Source organism: Elgaria multicarinata, chromosome 8 (assembly GCF_023053635.1).
Source record: "Elgaria multicarinata webbii isolate HBS135686 ecotype San Diego chromosome 8, rElgMul1.1.pri, whole genome shotgun sequence".
Lineage (NCBI taxonomy): Eukaryota > Metazoa > Chordata > Lepidosauria > Squamata > Anguidae > Elgaria > Elgaria multicarinata.
Window position 1 is genome coordinate 112,599,867 of NC_086178.1, and position 18,533 is coordinate 112,618,399.

At 43.7% G+C, this 18,533-nt stretch overlaps 1 protein-coding gene across 1 annotated transcript in view; it reads right to left on the reverse strand.

Annotated features, from left to right (window-relative positions):
* Positions 1-18,533, reverse strand: part of ERICH6B (glutamate rich 6B) — a 56,678-nt gene that overhangs the window by 37,819 nt on the left and 326 nt on the right. The window contains exons 2-6 of the mRNA XM_063133195.1: positions 17,067-17,457; positions 15,018-15,069; positions 5,634-5,710; positions 3,392-3,457; positions 605-664 (exon numbers count right to left, since the gene is read on the reverse strand). Coding sequence (XP_062989265.1) covers positions 605-664; positions 3,392-3,457; positions 5,634-5,710; positions 15,018-15,069; positions 17,067-17,457 — 646 coding nt within the window. The remainder of the gene's footprint in view (positions 1-604; positions 665-3,391; positions 3,458-5,633; positions 5,711-15,017; positions 15,070-17,066; positions 17,458-18,533) is intronic.

Genomic DNA, 18,533 nt, shown 5'->3' on the forward strand with positions numbered 1-18,533 from the left:
ATAGGTTTGGCCTTTAGGAGAAAATTGGGAAACAGACTTTTTAGTTAGAGTTTTTCCTGAATATATTGTCCAAGGGTGGTTATTTAGAAGCTTCATATTCCACCTTTGGATGGAATGATCCTAAGGGCATCTTAGAATTGATAGTAATATGTGTGTGTGTGTGTGTGCGCACACACACAACCCACATAGACACACACATTCCAGCAGTCTTTACTCCTCTGACTAAGGCCATCAGAGTGGGCTTCTCTTCCACTCTGCAATCCCAGAACAACTGTAAAACTTCTGATCCATCCATAGCAGGACAGACACAAAGGCCCCAGGAAGTGGGCTACCAGTTCAAACAAGAGTACTGGGAACCCAGCACAACATTCCTATTTAAAGATGAATAAGATGGTACATGTCCCAACTGTGCCCAGCTATGGTACAAGTCCCACACATTGCCCAGCTATGTCTGCAGTGAAGACAGTAGTAGAGTTGGACCTATACCAATTACCTTTAGATCCAGCCCTGCACAGATGGTTATGGAATGGATATATTCCAATTTTGTTTCTGATTCAAATATTTCAGAGTGTGCCTGACACTCTCTCAGCATGACATGGCATACCTTTACTGTCCAGTTCAATCTCATCTCTTCCTTCTTCTCCTATGCTGCCGATTATTGTTTCTGTAGAACAAAAAATAACAAAGTCCTTAAACACACGTACTTTAAATACAAATGAGAAGGAAGTCCCATTTGAAACAAATCTATAGAACTTAATTCCACGTAGATACAGCTAGGACTAAGCTGTAAATTATATGACAGTGCAGGGCTAGCCACACCATGAGATAATTCTGGGCAAAAGTTATATATGCAGCACTTTACGTCCCTATTCAGGCATTCTGGATCTTTGTGCTTAAACAGGTAAGGAAGGGGAGCTCCACCCCCTTATGTCATCCCAACTGCTGGATTGGTCTGGAGGCAGGGGAGCAATTTGTTCTCTTGTAAACAGTTATCTCCTAACACCATTTCATGTTCTCTTGAACTCTATTTGTGGGACGGACGCAAGAAATAAAGAGACGACACAAGTGTTGGAATTAAACTGGGCCACTTTTATTCAAGATCTGCAAAGGGGGGTTCCCCACGGGCATCCAGCCAGGCCTGCGTCAGGCCTTACTAAGCGAAGGGGGCGAGCTTTCCCGGTCCAGCGGGTGGCGGTCCGTCTCGCCACCCTGCTGTCCCTCCCCTACGTGGGGTAGGGAGACCTTCCCCTGTCACCCCCAACCCATGCCCAAGGCTCAAGGTGGGGGAGAGAGGTTGGCCTCAAAGGTGGTCCTTATCCCCCAGCCTGGCCACAAGGCTCATCACTGGGAGCCCTCGGGAGTCAGCCCTCACTGTAACAGTGCCTTGGAAGCTCACCGACAAGCAGTCTCCCAGAGTTCATGGCATGGAAACTTCACAGTCTAAGACAGAGTTTCAAGGGCATCGGTTTCTAGACTTACAGGAATTCAGGGTTCAGGAATAATTTCCAAGAAAAGGTCCCACAAATGTGGGAGTCGTGGCAAGGTTCACATTTAGTCCAAACAAAAAAGCTTTCCAGTACTGAAAACCTTTATCAACGAAGTTCCCTGAGCTCTGTAGCTGCATGTAAACAGAACAGAAGCAGGCTGTCTAGGGGGCTGTCTTCTTTGCCCCGGGGTGGTTCTGAATCTGCGTGGCATCTTTTGCCAGCTGCAAAATTCGACCTTGGAAAATGTGCCTTTAGCACAGGAGCCAAAGTTGCATGGATGAAAAGCCAGGAATTTACCCCAATTTTTCTAGCCAGAGCGAGGGCAGCCTGGCTTTTCTGCCAGTTTGTCCTTGGGGTGGGCCAGCAATCAGAATGGATACCAGAACACCCCACTCTGCCTTGCCATGGGGAGAAGAGTTTATTTTTTTCCTGCAGCTGCCTCCTCCTCCTCAAATAGATTATTTTCTTCCCCCCGAGCTGCTACCTTTAACATGGCCTTTAAGCCCCTCTGTGGCAGGGGGACTAACACAATTTCCCCAAGTCTGGGGCAATTGCATATTTTCTTCCTCCACTCTAGGGAGAAATTACACAATTTCCCCTGGCATGGGAAATTGTGTTAGTCCCCCACTGCGGTAATGGTGGTGGTGGGGACAAAGGGCTGCACATGTCAAGGCAGAAGTGAGTACCACCCAGATGTGTGCCCCTTTTGTCATTAAAGGGACCATGAGACAAAAATCCACCAGGTGCATTTGCTGGGGCTCAGGAGGCCAGATGCAGGAGCATCTGGCAACGTCGCAGGCCCCAGCAGATTTTTGTTCCATCCCTCTCTCTCTCTTTTGTTCTCACCTCTCTATTTTTATGAACTGGAGATGCACAGCTGTGCATTATCAAAGTAATGGAAAGTCCACTAATGCAAACAGGTGGAATTTCACATTGGTGGAGTTTCAGGAGAATTTTTTTTTTTTGGGAGGGATTAAAAATTCCTAAAAATCAAGGCATGAACAGATGTGAGCATTTTTGTTAATTTATATTTTAAAAAATTCTAAACTTGAAGGCATTAACAGATCTGATTCAAACTTGGCGTGTCTAAAGCTGTCACCGTGCCAAGTTTCATCTCTTTATCTTTAAAAATTATGTAGATGTAAGCATTTTGGTTAGCCACAGTTGTCAATATCAAAGCTACCCCTCACTCTACTCAGCCTCTTCCAAATATGGAGACGTTCAATTAAGAAAGACACACACACACAGAGAGAGAGAGAGAGAGAGCATTGATGCCTGAAAAACTGTTGGATAATTTCAAAGACATTAGAAGCTCCGATTACGTACATTAATTGTGCAGTTTCAGGCTGCTGTACTATTGTTTTTGCCCAGAAATAAAAACATATTTTAAAATATATATATAAAAATAACACGGGGAAAGGAGAACTTAGGGGGCGGGGTGGGAGATTTCACTGGCACAGTAGCAATACAGGTGAAAAGATACAAGACACAAACGTGAAAGTGCCCAAGCGCTAGACTCGCTAAGGAAACAGAGGGGGAAACCGTGAACTCAAGCCAGGGGGAAAAAGTAGTTGTGATGGAGCTCAATGATATCATACTGTTGAAAAGTAATATGCTTAAGGTGAAGTCAGGCTCTATAGAAGTTTTGTCTTTGATTGATCTGGATCGTTCATACACACACACATTATTCTTTGATGCCACAGTTATCAGATGGCAAATTTATGAACCAGCTCTCAGATAATACATTTAAATTGGAGCAATTCGTACCTCTGGAGTTAATATACTGAGATTTCATTAGGGTCCATTGTTATTCCATGGATTGTTTCTGAAGATCAACAAATTTTAGAAGAGGATCTAGTTGTGCTACCAAATAATGTTAAACAAATATTGCCATTACAACTCGCCTTCACTTTCTACGCGGTCACTTTTCTCCTTTCCATGCATGCTTCTCGTGTCCAGCTTCTTTCTTCCTAAATGAGAAATGTCAATAAATATTACTATGTGTATATAGTAACATGAAATAAAAATCAATTTTAGTGACATATCAATAATTGGAATTAGATTTCAAGATTATCTGCTGCTGAACCACAGCCTAGAGGCCTTCAAGAGGCAGCTGGACAACCATCTGTCAGGGATGCTTTAGGGTGGATTTCTGCATTGAGCAGAGGGTTGGACTCGATAGCCTTGTAGGCCTCTTCCAACTCTGCTATTCTATGATTCTATGTGGTTCATGTACTTAGACATCAGAAGATCTGTGATCAAATCTCCTGGTGTTTTTTAAAGTTTTAATAACAGCTGCAGGGAACTCAAATCCAATCTGAACTGCAGTGCTGATTGAGTGTGTGTGTGTGTGTGTGTGTAACTAATTTCCCATAGTATTTCCCTGGGTAAAAACCCCTCTCCTGGAAACTGCTATTTGGACACAGAGTACCATAGATTTGGCACAATAATGCAGAGTCACTCCACACATTTTGCTTCCTGCTCCTTCTATCACCTCCAGTCAGTGATCCAGCAGCCTTCTCAGAAGCAGAGCCAGCCCTACCATTAGACAGAATGAGGCAGCTGCCTCAGGTAACAGATGCTGGGGGGCGGGGGCAGAGGTGGTAGTGAGATATTAAAAGACAGAGCTGTCTGTGCCATGCAGTGCACACAATGCCTCTAAGCTAACCTGCTGCCTTCTGGTGTGCTGTTCTATTGTGAGTGTTATTGAATTAACTTTCAACTGTCAGTTGTGTTGGTTTTACAAAAAAAAAAGTAGAAAGGGGGCTGGAAGGGAGGCCAGGAAAAGGTCACATGCAATAAGCTGCAGTTTTGCAGCCCCATCAGCAAAATGTCTTGAGCTTTGTCTTCCATTTTCTCCTCTATTTCTTCTGTCTGCTCTCCAGACTCTCCAGTTACCATGTTAAACATGTCACTAACATTAACTCTTGACATATTTGTCCTGCTCCTGTGAAGCACTATGCTAGGGTGACCATATGAAAAGGAGAACAGGGCTCCTGTATCTTTGACAGTTGTATTGAAAAGGGAATTTTAGCAGGTGTCATTTGTATATATGGGGAACCTGGTGAAATTTCCTCTTCATCACAACAGTTAAAGCTGCAAGTGCCCTGCCCTCTTTTAAATCTGACCACTCTAGTATAGCTCCTGCAGCTTTAACTGTGGTTATGAAGAGGGAATTCCACCAGGTTCTCCATATATACAAATGACACCTGCTGAAATTCTCTTTTCAATACAACTGTTAAAGATACAGGAGCCCTGTCCTTCTTTTCATATGGTCACCCTACACTATGTGCCTCCTCCAACCCCAGCCCAGGTTCACTCCCTCCATTTGAAATCTTTGCTCATGCTCTCATGCAGCTGAATGCCTCTGGAAGAGAACAAAAGAGTTGGCAGACCTTAAAAACGTAAGAAGAGCCATGCATCTAGTCCAGCATTGTGTTCACAAAGAGGCCAACCAGTTGCCTGTAGGAAACCTACAAGGTGGACATGAATACAACAGCACCCTCCTGCCCATGTTCCCCAACCATTTGTGTACATACACAAACTGCCCCTGATACTGGACCATTGGGAGTACTGGCCATTGATAGCCTTCTCCTCCAGGATTTGTCCAATCCCTGTTTACAGTTATTCAAATTGTTGGCCATCACTACATCTTGTGGTAGTGAATTCCATAGTTTAACTACGAGCTCTGTGAAGAAGACCTTCTTTTTATTTATCCTGAATCTCCCACCAAATAACTTCATGGGATGACCCCAGGTTCTATTAAGGATTTTGGAATTGTTGTAGACCCCAAGCTGAATTGTTGGTCTACAACAATTCCAAAATCCTTCTCTTTTATAGTATTGCTGAGCCAAGTATCCTCCATCTTGTAACTGTGCATTTGGTTTCTTTTTCCTAGGTGTAGAACTTTCTACCTGTTTTTCACTTTTCTCATTGTTAGCCAAGTTCAATTAATTTTGCAGTAGTGTGATTAAAGTAGCTCAATGCAAAGGAGACTGGCTATTATGTAAATGCAAACAAATTTTGCCAATATATCAATAACACGAGTTTTCAATGCAAACATATGCCCGTTTCCTTTTTCATAGCACACTCTTAAGTAATCAAAACTGTTTGATTACATCTGGCACAAATTCCTTATGATCTTACTTTGCTCACTTGAATTCATGGATGTATCAGAATAACTCCATTCTGTCTGAGTCTCCAAATCTGCAACTTCACATTTTCTGCCAAGGAAAAAGAAAGATTCAATAAGATACTTCCTTCCTAGGGTGGGGTGGGGGATACTCCACATAAACTCCATTGTTGTTCTATTTATTTGTTATATTATTTATATATACATCTTTCAAGATATAAATTCTTCCAGGGCAGCATACATGTGACATTAAATTTCATTTTAAAAATGCAACAAACAATATCAACATATAAGATGTTGTTAGGGTCCTTCCCATAGGGCAACTGCTGGTAGATGACCCAGCAATATAATCCAAAATCCTGTTATTCATGTGTGTTCTACAAGCACTTAAAAGAGTTGTGCAACAGACCTATCTAGTTCAGCATTCTGTTCATATGGTGGCCACTCAACTGGTATTCAGAGGCATACTGAATTCAATATAAATTTCCATGTTATATATAGCAATATGTTTGTTTATTACAGGGAAACACGGTAGTGTTTCCCTGTGTTATAGGCGATCAGTGAAAAGAGCATTCCACCATGTTAAGGCCGAAATTGGGGGTGGTTCATTATGACGTTCATAAAATGGAAAATGTTTCACCAATCTTTCAGAAACGGAGACCTGCCAGAAAGAAATGCTGGTTTTACATACCCTGTGCGTTTCAAGAAGATTTGTGAAATATTGAGGGCAGGATGGCAGTTCAAAGTACGAAAATGAGGAAAACTTCTCTGGCTCAAAATGGCTTACGGGTGGTGACGATTTTTTTGCTCACTAAAAGCTCCAAATTGGGACCCTTACCCTTCAAACCAGTGGTGGGATCTTGTCTCCCTGTCCTTCTAGTTGGTGGAATGGCTTTTCTTTTTTAAAAATTTGCTTCCATTGTTTTTTTAATGAACATTTCTTTGCCCCAGTAAAGTGAGTACAGACTCATAACTCTTAAATGGAGCATGCTCAGTAGCATCGCTCTCCCCCTCCCCCCTGTCTCAAATAGATTGGAAGGTTGGAAATAAGATGGCTGCCTGGCTGAAATAAGATGGCCGCCTGGCTCATTTAGGAGCCATTTCCTTCTGCAGATAAGGCAAGGCCCTGTCTGGGCCTTCTCCTTTCCCACAGTGCTGTGGAGGCCAGGGAGGGAGAGAGAAACTATCTGCCTTCCTTGGAGGGAGGCCCTTCCCTGGCCTCCAAGGAAAAAGAAAACCTGTTTGGTTCAGGTAGGGGTTTGAGTGACTTTGTTGTGTGTCTCTGATTGTGAAGAGGGAGGGGTATGTGTGCGTGTTTGAAGTGCTGGTGCATCCTTCTTAATTCAAAGTAAAGAATATATGGCAAACTTTCCTTTGGGGTAGCAGTTCCTCACCCAAGCCTCTAAAAGTTTAAACTTTATGGAAAGAAATATTTTGAAACTAGGAATGAGAGGAGGTTAACCCTGGCCTATCTGCCATGAGTTTAAACTTCTTCAGGTAGTGTGTGTTTCTTTAAAAGATTCTGAACTACATTTTAAGCTTTCTTTTATAGATTTGTGTGTGTGTGTGTGTATTTTGAATTTGAACACAGATATAGGTCTTTTAAAAAAAATCTCTGATGTGAAGGAAGAAAATATTTTCCTTTCTCTGTGTACCTGCTTCTTATAAGCTAAATCTGCTGCTTTATGTTTGTATGAAAGGAAAACATTTTCTAAAATGTACATCCATGAATCTTATACCCATAACATTACTTCACACCAGAGAAATGGTTAAGGGACCTAGTTTTTGCTACAACCTGGCACCCTCCAGTTGCTGTACACTTAGATTCACAGAATCATAGAATTCAATGCCCCTCAGTAGTTGCAGTAGTCCAGGGCATGTAGTCCTCTTCATCCTCCTCTTCATTTTATCCTCACAACGACCCTGTGAGGTAGTGTAGGCTGAGGGAAAGCCGTGAAGGGGGGGCATAAGGAATTACATTTATATACCACCCCATAGCCTGGGTGTATTTATTTATTACATTGATATACCGCCCCATAGCCAAAGCTCTGCAATAAATACCTAAATGTGTTGTTAACAATGATCTCCAGTTATTGACATAGCAAGAAAATACGAGCAAGGAAGCAACATTTGGTGATGCCTTTCATCTGGAAGTTATGTGATATGTGGGTTATCAAGCAGTTATATGAAAAATGCTAGATACTCTGATCCTTAGTTTAAGTGGATTCTTTAATGTCAATATAGTAAAAATTATAAATTTTAGTGTAACTTTTAAAATAATTACACTATAGTGTCATAATTTAAAAATTTTAAATAGTATAAATTGGGAAATTATTTTAAAAAAAATTTTTTTTTCTCCCCTGTGTGGGTTCTTTGATGTCTACTCAAGGTCCCACTACAGCTGAAGCTTTCCCCACATCCCATACGTTTATATGGCTTCTTTCCTGTGTGGTCATCCATTACACAAAACCATGAAATTCAATAAACAAAAAAACTACGATTTACAAAACAACGTTAAAGGCTCTATAGTTTTCAACCAAACTCCAAAAAGCAGGGAAATTGGGAGTTTAGGCTCACAGGTTGTGGGAAACTGATGACGAACAACTTAGGGCCACCTACTTCTCTTTTTTTGTTTATTTATTTACTACATTTCTATACTGCCCAATAGCCGGAGTTCTCTGGGAGGTTTAGAGCAGCCCTTCCCCAACCTGGTGCCCTCCAAAGGTGTTGGACTACAACTCCCATCATTGCAAGTCAGTATGTCCCATGGACAGGAAGGCTGCAACTTGTACTCTCAAACATGTGGAGAGGTGACTGTGGGGTTCTGGAAAACTGATCGGGGAATGCTGTTCTAGAGCAAGGGCAGGCAAAATGTAGCTCTCTAGATGTTTTGGCATTCAACTCATAATAACAGTCACTCTGTCACTCTGATGAGATGATGTATTGTGGCGGGATTGTGGGGAGCGAACAGTATATTTTGTATGAACACATTTTAAGAAAAAAGATTGGTTCTTTGAAGGGCAGGGTATTTACCAAAAGCTGAAAGTGCCAGCCCTTGCTCTGGTTCTACATCTCCAACAAATAGTGCCCCTTCTGTTATCAATCGTGCTGCTCTATGCGAGATGTGTGTGAGAAAAAAATATTGTGCAGCCCCTATATTTGGTAAGGATATAGAACAGTGTTCCCTATCCTGCTGTCCCAGCTTTCCTGACCATGGGACATACTGACTTGCAATGATGGGAGTTGTAGTCCAACACCTTTAGAGGGCACCAGGTTGGGGAAGGGCTGCTCTAAACAAAAAAAGAGAAGTAGGTGGCCCTAAGTTGTTCGTCATCAGTTTTCCACAACCCCACAGTCACCTTTGCATATCCTATTCTCCATCCTGTCCTCATGGTTTATATCTGCTTTGGGAGAATGAGAATTTTACTGGCACGTAAAATTTTACTGCCTCCTTAAGGAGGATGTGGCGTTATAGGCCTGTGAGCCTAAACTCCCAATTTCCCTGCTTTTTGGAGTTTGGCTGAAAACTGTAGAGCCTTTAACATTGTTTTGTAAACCGTAGGTTTTTTGTTTATTGAATTATATTTGTAGTCTGCCTAATAACAAACTGTTCTCTGAATGGATTTCATGATAAAAGAATTTAACAAGTGCACAATAGGAAACAACAGTAATCAGGACAAAATTATAAAATATATAAGAGCAGCCATTCCAGCAATCAAAAATCTTCACAAAAATCTAGTTTATATTACATCTCAAGTGTTACAATGTTTTAAAGAGAGCTGCTCTTTCTTGCTTAATGTTAAATCACACTGAATAGGCCTGAGAAAATATTGCTACAGTGACACAATCATTCTCTCTCTCTTCTTTCACCATTTCAACTCCCTGAATTCTACACATGATGAAATATCACATAATCCTGGGAATAAGTCCTATTAAACTCAGTGAGGTTTGCTTCTAGTTACGGCACAATCTATCCGAATGATAAGAACAGAGTGCGTAGCACGCAACTAAAGTTTTGGCTGCAAAGTCCTTGCACTTTGCCTTGAGAGGTTCGTTGAGGGGATAAATAATACTCACAGTCCTTATTAATCAGTAAAGTTCTTTTACTGAGGCTTTCTTATCAGTTCAGTATAAACTCTCCTTTACACGCGCGGTCATCATCATCATCATCAACACGGATCTCCTAACACCTAATCACCTAAACATAAACATAAACCACCTAAACCAAACAAGATGCCATTAAACACGGTGCATCTTAAATACATTTCACCACTAGAATTGCAACATACTTAATTGTCCAATTGTCCAATTCTCCTCTGTCCATGTCTGACACGTAGGCCACATCCTCCACGCTCCGTTGCAATCTTGCCAAGTCCAGAAACATGATTACAAAGCTTTTAACCCTTTACAATCTGTGGGTAAAAATGTACTCAACACAATCCTATGCATGTTGGCTGTGGAATGCTAAGAGTTGTAGGACTTTTTTCTGACTAAAGGACTGCAGCTTTAGCCTCCCTTTCTAATCTTTCTTTACTGTAAATTTCCCATTTTCTGTTTAGTCTAGCACTGGTGTAGCCCCTCCTAACCACAGTGTTCTTTAGCTATTTTTTTCCCTAATCCAGGGGCCGTCTACACTTGTCTAGATGAAACGTAACAAGTTGGCAGAGATGACGTCAGCAGTCACGTGATGCTGTTGTTGTTACATTTCTTCTGACTTTTAAAACCGTTCCACTTTCTGTTAAAATCGTTTTAAAACTAACAATGTGCCCCAAAGTTTCGTTGTTTTCAATGCCGTCTTTCAAAGTCATGTCTCGTGACCATGGTCTTTGCTTCCTGATTAGGACAAGTGAGGGCTTTTCTAGGGGAGGGAGAGCTGGCACAACGCGACAAGGGGGAGGGGGAGGGGGAGGGAGGGCGGTGAAAGAGGGGATAGAGGCTTAATTTTTAAAAAAACCCGCTTATCTTTCGGGGCGCACGTGGCCCCTTTAAGACGCTGCAGGGCTTCCCTCGTCCCTACGCGTCGCCCCGCCTCCCTGCCGGCTTATCCCGGCAGGTCTAGCTCAGAGTCACCGGAAGAAGGAGGTTTACTTCAGAGCCGGTATGAGCATAATGAAGAACGTTCTAAAGAAGAGTGTGCCGGGGTAAAACGATAGAAGAAAAGGTATTTCGATTGACTGGGCTCAAGTTGCATTTTGTAACGTAGCAAGGGAGGACGCAACAATGCACTTAAACAACGGTGTAATGAATAGTGTAGATCCTGCCCTGGACCTGTTTTCTTCAGAAAAATGGAAAATAACAGATTTTCTTTTCTATTGATCTTTTATGAGGACAGCAAAAAGAACTACCACAAAGAAATTTGTACAGCAACTAAAAATACATGTTAATTTAAAATACAATGTATGTCTCAGTTGTTCTTTATTTCAGTGATTTTAACATTAACATATTATGTAGAACAGGTTTGTCTTAATTGTGAGCTGTAGAATCAGACATCCAGTAAAAAAGAATGCCAAGGGGCATACAACTTGCGTGTAATGATTTGCTTGTCAGGAATGTAAGATAACTGAATATAGTTTATCAACAATTTTAAATTTTAAACAAGTCTAAAGCTCCAAATCAAGTCAAAGTAATAACGTTGTCCTTCATAAACAGTTACATTCAGGGAATTGTGTCTAACAGACAAGATATTTTCCTCCTCCACAGTATTTTCCTCCTCCACAGTAACTACTTTCCTAATTCCATTGAGGTATAGGTACAGCTGCCCACTTGTAATCTCCCCTCCTTTTCTTGGAATCCACACGATCTCTTGCTGATAGTGTCCAATTAGAACTGTTTGCTCAATTCTAATTAGTGTTCTTATTGGAGAACAGTTCTAACTGGTCTTGCTCTCTCTTCTCTCTGCAGATAGTGTCTATCAGCTCAAGAACTAATAGATAAAAAAAAAATCAGTGAATTCATTGGAAAACCATAGGAAAATTCAAAGCTGTCTGAGTCCTTCTTGGATCGTTCTTAGTTCCTGGGTGGGGTCGGGATATGATGTTGTGTCAGACCCACATTGTTCCTACTAGATCTGCCTGCACTGAGGTGGACAAGCTCTGCTTTGGCCTGTGTCTGGATGGTGCCAAGAGGGATCCTATCTGGGCAGACAGATCTGCTCCTGGAGCCCCCTGTGGCCCCTTCTTTAGGTTCCAGAAAAGGATTTTATTTATTTATTTATTTTATTTATTTAAGTATTTTTATGCTGCCATTCAGCCGAAAAAGGCTCTCATGGCGGCTTACAAAAGTATTTCTTGACAGTCCCTGCCCACAGGCTTACAATCTAAAAGACATGACACAAAAGGAAAGGGGATTGGGAGGGAGGAGGAGGAGGGGGGAAAGGAAAGCAAATTCAGGCACTACAATCTTAGTTGGAAAGTTCAGCAGTTACAGGGGACAGCAGGAGGGAGGGGGCTCTCAGCTGGAGCTGGACCCAGGCACGGTGGAGAGGTGCCTGGCTGCTGCTTCCTCCCTCACTGGTGGCCTCTGCAGAGACAGTTGGTAGCAGGAGGAAGGGGGGCTCTCAGCTGGAGCTGGACCCAGGCACGGTGGAGAGGTGCCTGGCTGCTGCTTCCTCCCTCACTGGTGGCCTCTGCAGAGACAGTTGGTAGCAGGAGGGAGGGGGCTCTCAGCTGGAGCTGGACCCAGGCACGGTGGAGAGGTGCCTGGCTGCTGCTTCCTCCCTCACTGGTGGCCTCTGCAGAGACAGTTGGTAGCAGGAGGGAGGGGGCTCTCAGCTGGAGCTGGACCCAGGCACGGTGGAGAGGTGCCTGGCTGCTGCTTCCTCCCTCACTGGTGGCCTCTGCAGAGACAGTTGGTAGCAGGAGGGAGGGGGCACTCAGCTGGAGCTGGACCCAGGCACGGTGGAGAGGTGCCTGGCTGCTGCTTCCTCCCTCACTGGTGGCCTCTGCAGAGACAGTTGGTAGCAGGAGGGAGGGGGCTCTCAGCTGGAGCTGGACCCAGGCACGGTGGAGAGGTGCCTGGCTGCTGCTTCCTCCCTCACTGGTGGCCTCTGCAGAGACAGTTGGTAGCAGGAGGGAGGGGGCACTCAGCTGGAGCTGGACCCAGGCACGGTGGAGAGGTGCCTGGCTGCTGCTTCCTCCCTCACTGGTGGCCTCTGCAGAGACAGTTGGTAGCAGGAGGGAGGGGGCTCTCAGCTGGAGCTGGACCCAGGCACGGTGGAGAGGTGCCTGGCTGCTGCTTCCTCCCTCACTGGTGGCCTCTGCAGAGACAGTTGGTAGCAGGAGGGAGGGGGCTCTCAGCTGGAGCTGGACCCAGGCACGGTGGAGAGGTGCCTGGCTGCTGCTTCCTCCCTCACTGGTGGCCTCTGCAGAGACAGTTGGTAGCAGGAGGGAGGGGGCTCTCAGCTGGAGCTGGACCCAGGCACGGTGGAGAGGTGCCTGGCTGCTGCTTCCTCCCTCACTGGTGGCCTCTGCAGAGACAGTTGGTAGCAGGAGGGAGGGGGCTCTCAGCTGGAGCTGGACCCAGGCACGGTGGAGAGGGGCCTGGCTGCTGCTTCCTCCCTCACTGGTGGCCTCTGCAGAGACAGTTGGTAGCAGGAGGGAGGGGGCTCTCAGCTGGAGCTGGACCCAGGCACGGTGGAGAGGGGCCTGGCTGCTGCTTCCTCCCTCACTGGTGGCCTCTGCAGAGACAGTTGGTAGCAGGAGGGAGGGGGCTCTCAGCTGGAGCTGGACCCAGGCACTGTTCTGGTGAAATCAGGCATCGAAGGCGCCATCTTGGTCACTGCAACAATTAAAAAAGCTCCTAACTCTAAAGAGAGGGGGGAGTTTTTGTTTTTCTTTCTTGAAAGTGAGGGAGAAGCTGGAGAAGGATATAGAGGAAGAAAGAAGAAACTGTAGCTATAAAGAGGGATGGAATGCTTGAGGACCTACTCCACCAGCAGGCTTGGAGCTGAGGCAGGAAATAAAATGGAAGTAGATTGTTCTCCCATGTCAAAGGGAAATCCAGTTAATTTGCATGTCACTGCCTGTTGAAGGAATTGGGCTGAGCAACCCGTACAAAGATGTCCTTCTCCGCTGTCGGAAAATCTTCCACCATTCAGTTTCATGCGATGACACCAGGTTTTGATGAGACAGAAAATGTCTCCTAACCACTTTTTCCATACCATCCATAATGTTATATGCCTCTGTTATGTCTGCCCTTAGTCTTCTTTTTTCCAAGCTTAACCGTCCCAAATGTTGTAACTTTTCCTTATAGGGGAGTTGCTCCAGCTCCTTGATCATTTTGGTGGCCCTTTTCTGCACCTTTTTCAACTCTACAACGTCCAACTCCTTTTTGAGGTGTGATGCCCAGAACAGGGGCACTTCCACACGTCGTACTGAGGCCGCTTCCATGCGGCCCCAGTGCAACTCCAAAGCGCTCGTGTAACTTGCCTGGAGAAGAGACGAGGAAGAGGCGTCCTTGCTGCCTCCGCCACCCACCTCCCTCCTCGACGGCCGGGACGGAGGGCTCGGCGGAAGAAGGTGGGGTGGAGAGCGGAAGAAGCTCTCCACCCCGCCTTCTTCTGCCGAGCTCTCCGAGCCGGCCAGCGAGGAGGGAGGTGGGTGGCGGAGGCGGCGGCAAGGACGCCTCTTCCTCGTCTCTTTTACAGGCAAGTTACACGATCGTTTTCGGGGTGCACTGCGGGCGGATGGAAGCGCCCTGAGTACGACGTGTGGAAGTGCCCCTGTATACAGTATTCCAAGGGTAGTTGCATCATAGATTGGTATAAGGGGCAATATGATATTGAAAGTTTTATTTTCAATTCCTTTTCTAATTACACTCAACATGGTATGGAATCAACGTACCATCATACAGTAAAGCAAATTATGATCATAGAATCAAGTTCTCTTTTATTTTCATCCATCTGACTTTAATTTCACCTTTTTCAAATGTGTGGCCCATAGACTAAAACTGATGTTAAATTTGCGCAATGGCAAGTTGAATTAGCACCCCACAGTTTCCTTTGGGACTGTTATTTGTCTCCCAGCCTCTCCTCCTCCCCACCCACAATGAGAGTTCATTAATCAATTTAATAATTAGGAATGAAGTGGAGATGCCAGTTTTGAGATGGAAAGGCACTACAATACAATGAAGCATATTTTAGTGGTTTCCTGAGTTCAAAATCTGCAAGAACCTGGGGCTAAAATATAGGTAAATAATTGGTTTAATGAACCAGCTGGACATAGAACAGGCATTTATGTTGATAAGTTGCAGAGGAAATACTATTGTTGATGTATTTTTTTAATGTTGATGTATTTTTTATGAATTGTTGTAAACCACACAGAGAGCTCTGGCTAACAGGTGGTATGGAAATGAAATGAAAAACATAAAAATATCTGAAGGTAGGCAATTACTCTCCTTACTTGAATGATTGAGTCTCAAGATCCAAAGATGGCAGAGATCTTGTCCAGGAATCTGAAGGGAGAGAGAAAATCAAAAGAATAAATTAAGTAGAAAGTTATTGCCATTTCACTAGCTTTATTTGATAACAAATAATGCAACAGTTTATTTCTATAGCCAATAATTATAGCCAACAGTTTATTTCTATAGCCAATAATTCTATAGCTACTTATACCTGGCAAATATTTCCCAAAACCTCATGCTTTGTATCACAAAATTTGATGGTGGGGGGGCGGGAGGGTTCCTCTCTACCCAGAATATCTCTGGCTTTCAGGATCTTGCTATATATCATTGGGCTTACCTGCTGACCTGTACCAAACTTAGGTCTTTCCCACTTAGATTTGATTTTTCATGTTGGTCAGTTTTGGAATCTTACTGTCTGTAGCCTCTCTGCAAATGGATGGCATTACATTCTCAACATATTAATGTGCACAGAGCTCCTCCCATAATTTTGGCAGTTAGAGATGTGTGACTTATAATGTCATGCCAATTACAGTTTGAACCATTTATCCAGGCTAAATTGACTTATGGGGAAATCTGGATTTAAAAATTGGAAAGAAAACATTTTTCTGACAGACCTGGACAGAGAAAATGATTTTTACCCTGGATCAATTATTTGGTGTTGACGATAAGTTTTTGCTATTTTCAACTTTGAGATAAATTTGTATTTTCTTATACCAATTCTACAGGAATCTTCCCTGAAGGACGGAAGATCAGTATAATATTTCCAATTTATAAGAGATAAATCTAAACCTCAGAACTATCGGCCCATCAGTTTACTGGATATCGGCTCCAAGATCTACAGATGGGTGTCTGTCAAAAGAAATCTCTACAACCAAAGGAGTCAAACAAGGCTGTTCGCTAGCACCCCTTCTGTTTAATCTTTACATTAACAATATTGTAAATGGCTTAAACTGCCCAGAGCACTTCCCTCCCACAGTAGGCAACCCTAAAGTTGCAATATTAATCTATGCAGATGACTTGGTACTGCTATTCATGAACAAAATTGGGCTGAAGAGAAGTCTGAACAAATTTCTGCCAAATGGAACAGCTGAGAATTAACTATGCTAAATCCAAGGTGTTGGTCTTTGGTAAACGTCCCCCAGATACAATTGGAAGCTAGTGGAAATAAGATAGATCAGATTCCCTCCTTCAAATACCTGGGTGTATACTTTGATGAGACAAGTTCTTGGAAGATTAAGCTGCAGAACATTAAAATAACAGCACAAAAGGCAACTCGAGCTATCCTGAAATTCTTCTACTCCAGGGGTTGGTGGGTCCTGCACTGAAGGTTTTTCTCATAAAAGTAGTTGCTCAAATCCAATATGGGATTGAGATTTGGGGGATAAGGGCATAAGACTTTGAAGGAGTTGGAGGTTTGTCAGAATAAATTCTGAGATTATTGCTGGCAGTACCTCCAGGGACCCCAACTCCCTCCCTTAGAGCAGAGACAGGTGTAGTGTCTGTAGAAGCCATCCCTGTAGAAGCCAGCTCAGAAGGCATCCCTTGTGTATTATGAGAGGGTCCTGGATATGCCAGAAGACCACCTCCCCAAGCTTTGCTTGAGAGAACAAATGAAGAAGGGTGGCTGTGAATTGCTTACCTCCAAAAACCATCTACCAGACATTTTTACCACACCAGGAGCCAAAAACAAATTGAGAGACTGCATATATACAGTCAGGATTTAAATTTAATCAAAGCTTCAAATTTTTCTCAATGGTATTACCTGGGTGAAAGAGCTTAGAAATATTGGATTTCTCCCCTCTTTTTTTGTTAATGGTGTTGTGAACAGTTAGTGTGAATTTATTTTTGTTCCCCCACCCTTTTCTCCTGTTACATTTGCAAGTATTTTTTCCTTAAAGCTTTTTTAAAAAAAGCTTTTGAGCTTGAAAAAAGATACTAGGAGACTCAGTTGCAGATATCCTGCAACTCATATAGTTTGGCATTGAGACTACAGAAACTCTGAAAGAAAAAACTTCTTAATATAGATGAGGGAAATAATTTGCAGCTACCTTTTTTTGAAATTTCTTCAACGTTTTTTGAGTAATCTTCAGAGCTATCTTCTCTATGAAGAATCATTGAAGTTGCCTCTGATTCTTTTTCATCCAACAGATTCTGCTTCTTGCTTCCATCTGTACTAGTTTCATTCTCATTCAAAGAGAGGTTACTCTGCTTAATATATGCTTCTATTGACTGTCTAGTAAGAACAGATTTAGCAACGGGATACTCCTCTTGAAGCTTTTTAACATTTTCTACAGTGAGAAGCAAGCTGGAAGGCTTGGGATCCACTGACTGGCATCCAGAAGGAGAATGAGTTGTTTCTCCTTGGATCTGGTCTTTACTACCAGATCCTGATACATTCTGTCCATTAGACATATTGTCAATCCATAAGGAGACTGAACTCTGAAAGAAAGAAAGAAGTTTATTATTATTGCAGCCATTCATTCTTTGATGGAAAAAAGTCCATTATTAGGAATCTTATTGGGATCAAAATTGCCCTCCCTTTAGATCACTAAGGCTTCACTAATGCCATTAAACTTGTATAGTGTTTAATTTGAGTTGGGACATGAGCCTGGGCATCAGTTTCAGAAATTCATTGTAGGTCCAGACGTTTCCTAAATCATTATCTAAGGTTGTTTTCCTCTTCACTGGTATCTTACCTGGGGCTTGTCTATACACCCTGTATATCCCATGGTGGCTGTGCAGTGGTGCTGCATTGTTTATATGATGCAGCAGCCAACTCACAGCTACCATGGTTTCCCCCCTTGAAACTGCCTGGGGCTCGTCTATACGCCCAGTATAGCCCTCTTAAAAAATCACTGACTTATCATGACTGTTTCCTTTACTCTGAGGTCACCACCTTCTTTGCTGTGTCTGTTGGTGGTGACCTTGCTTCGGATTGAGGTTGAGGGCATTTCGAGGGCAGATTGAGGCCCTGGGTGGGTAGCCTTTGTAGCTTCTAGTCCAGCTGGGGCAGCTCCTCTTCTCTTGGTCAGGAATCAGAATGGTGCTGCGAGGCCTCGGGGTCCCGCATTTGCACTCCTTCTCAGCATCTGCAGAGGAAGGAATGCAAGTGCAGAGTTGCACTGGCAACTGGGATGGGGGAGGAACGAGGCAGCCAAAGAGAAGGATGTGCGGTGCCCAAACCACCTCTGCTCCCTCTGGATGCCTGTTCCTCTCCTCCCCCATTTTTATTTTATTTTTGTATTTGTAGGATGCGCGGGGCCCATTCCTCTCCTCCCACATTTTTTTTTAATTTACAGGGATGCGTGGGGCCCTGCTGAGCTCCCGGAGGTCCGCCCTTTCTCTGTCCAGCCAATGGCAACCAATTAGGGGGCGCCATTGGCTGTGACATGCCTCCAGACGAAAAAAAAGTCAGGGTAAGTGCCCGACTTTTTTCAGTGGAGTTTCCGGGGTTTGCCCCTGGATGGCTTCACAACGACGGCTGCGTCATGTAGATGACCTGCCGCTACTGCAAA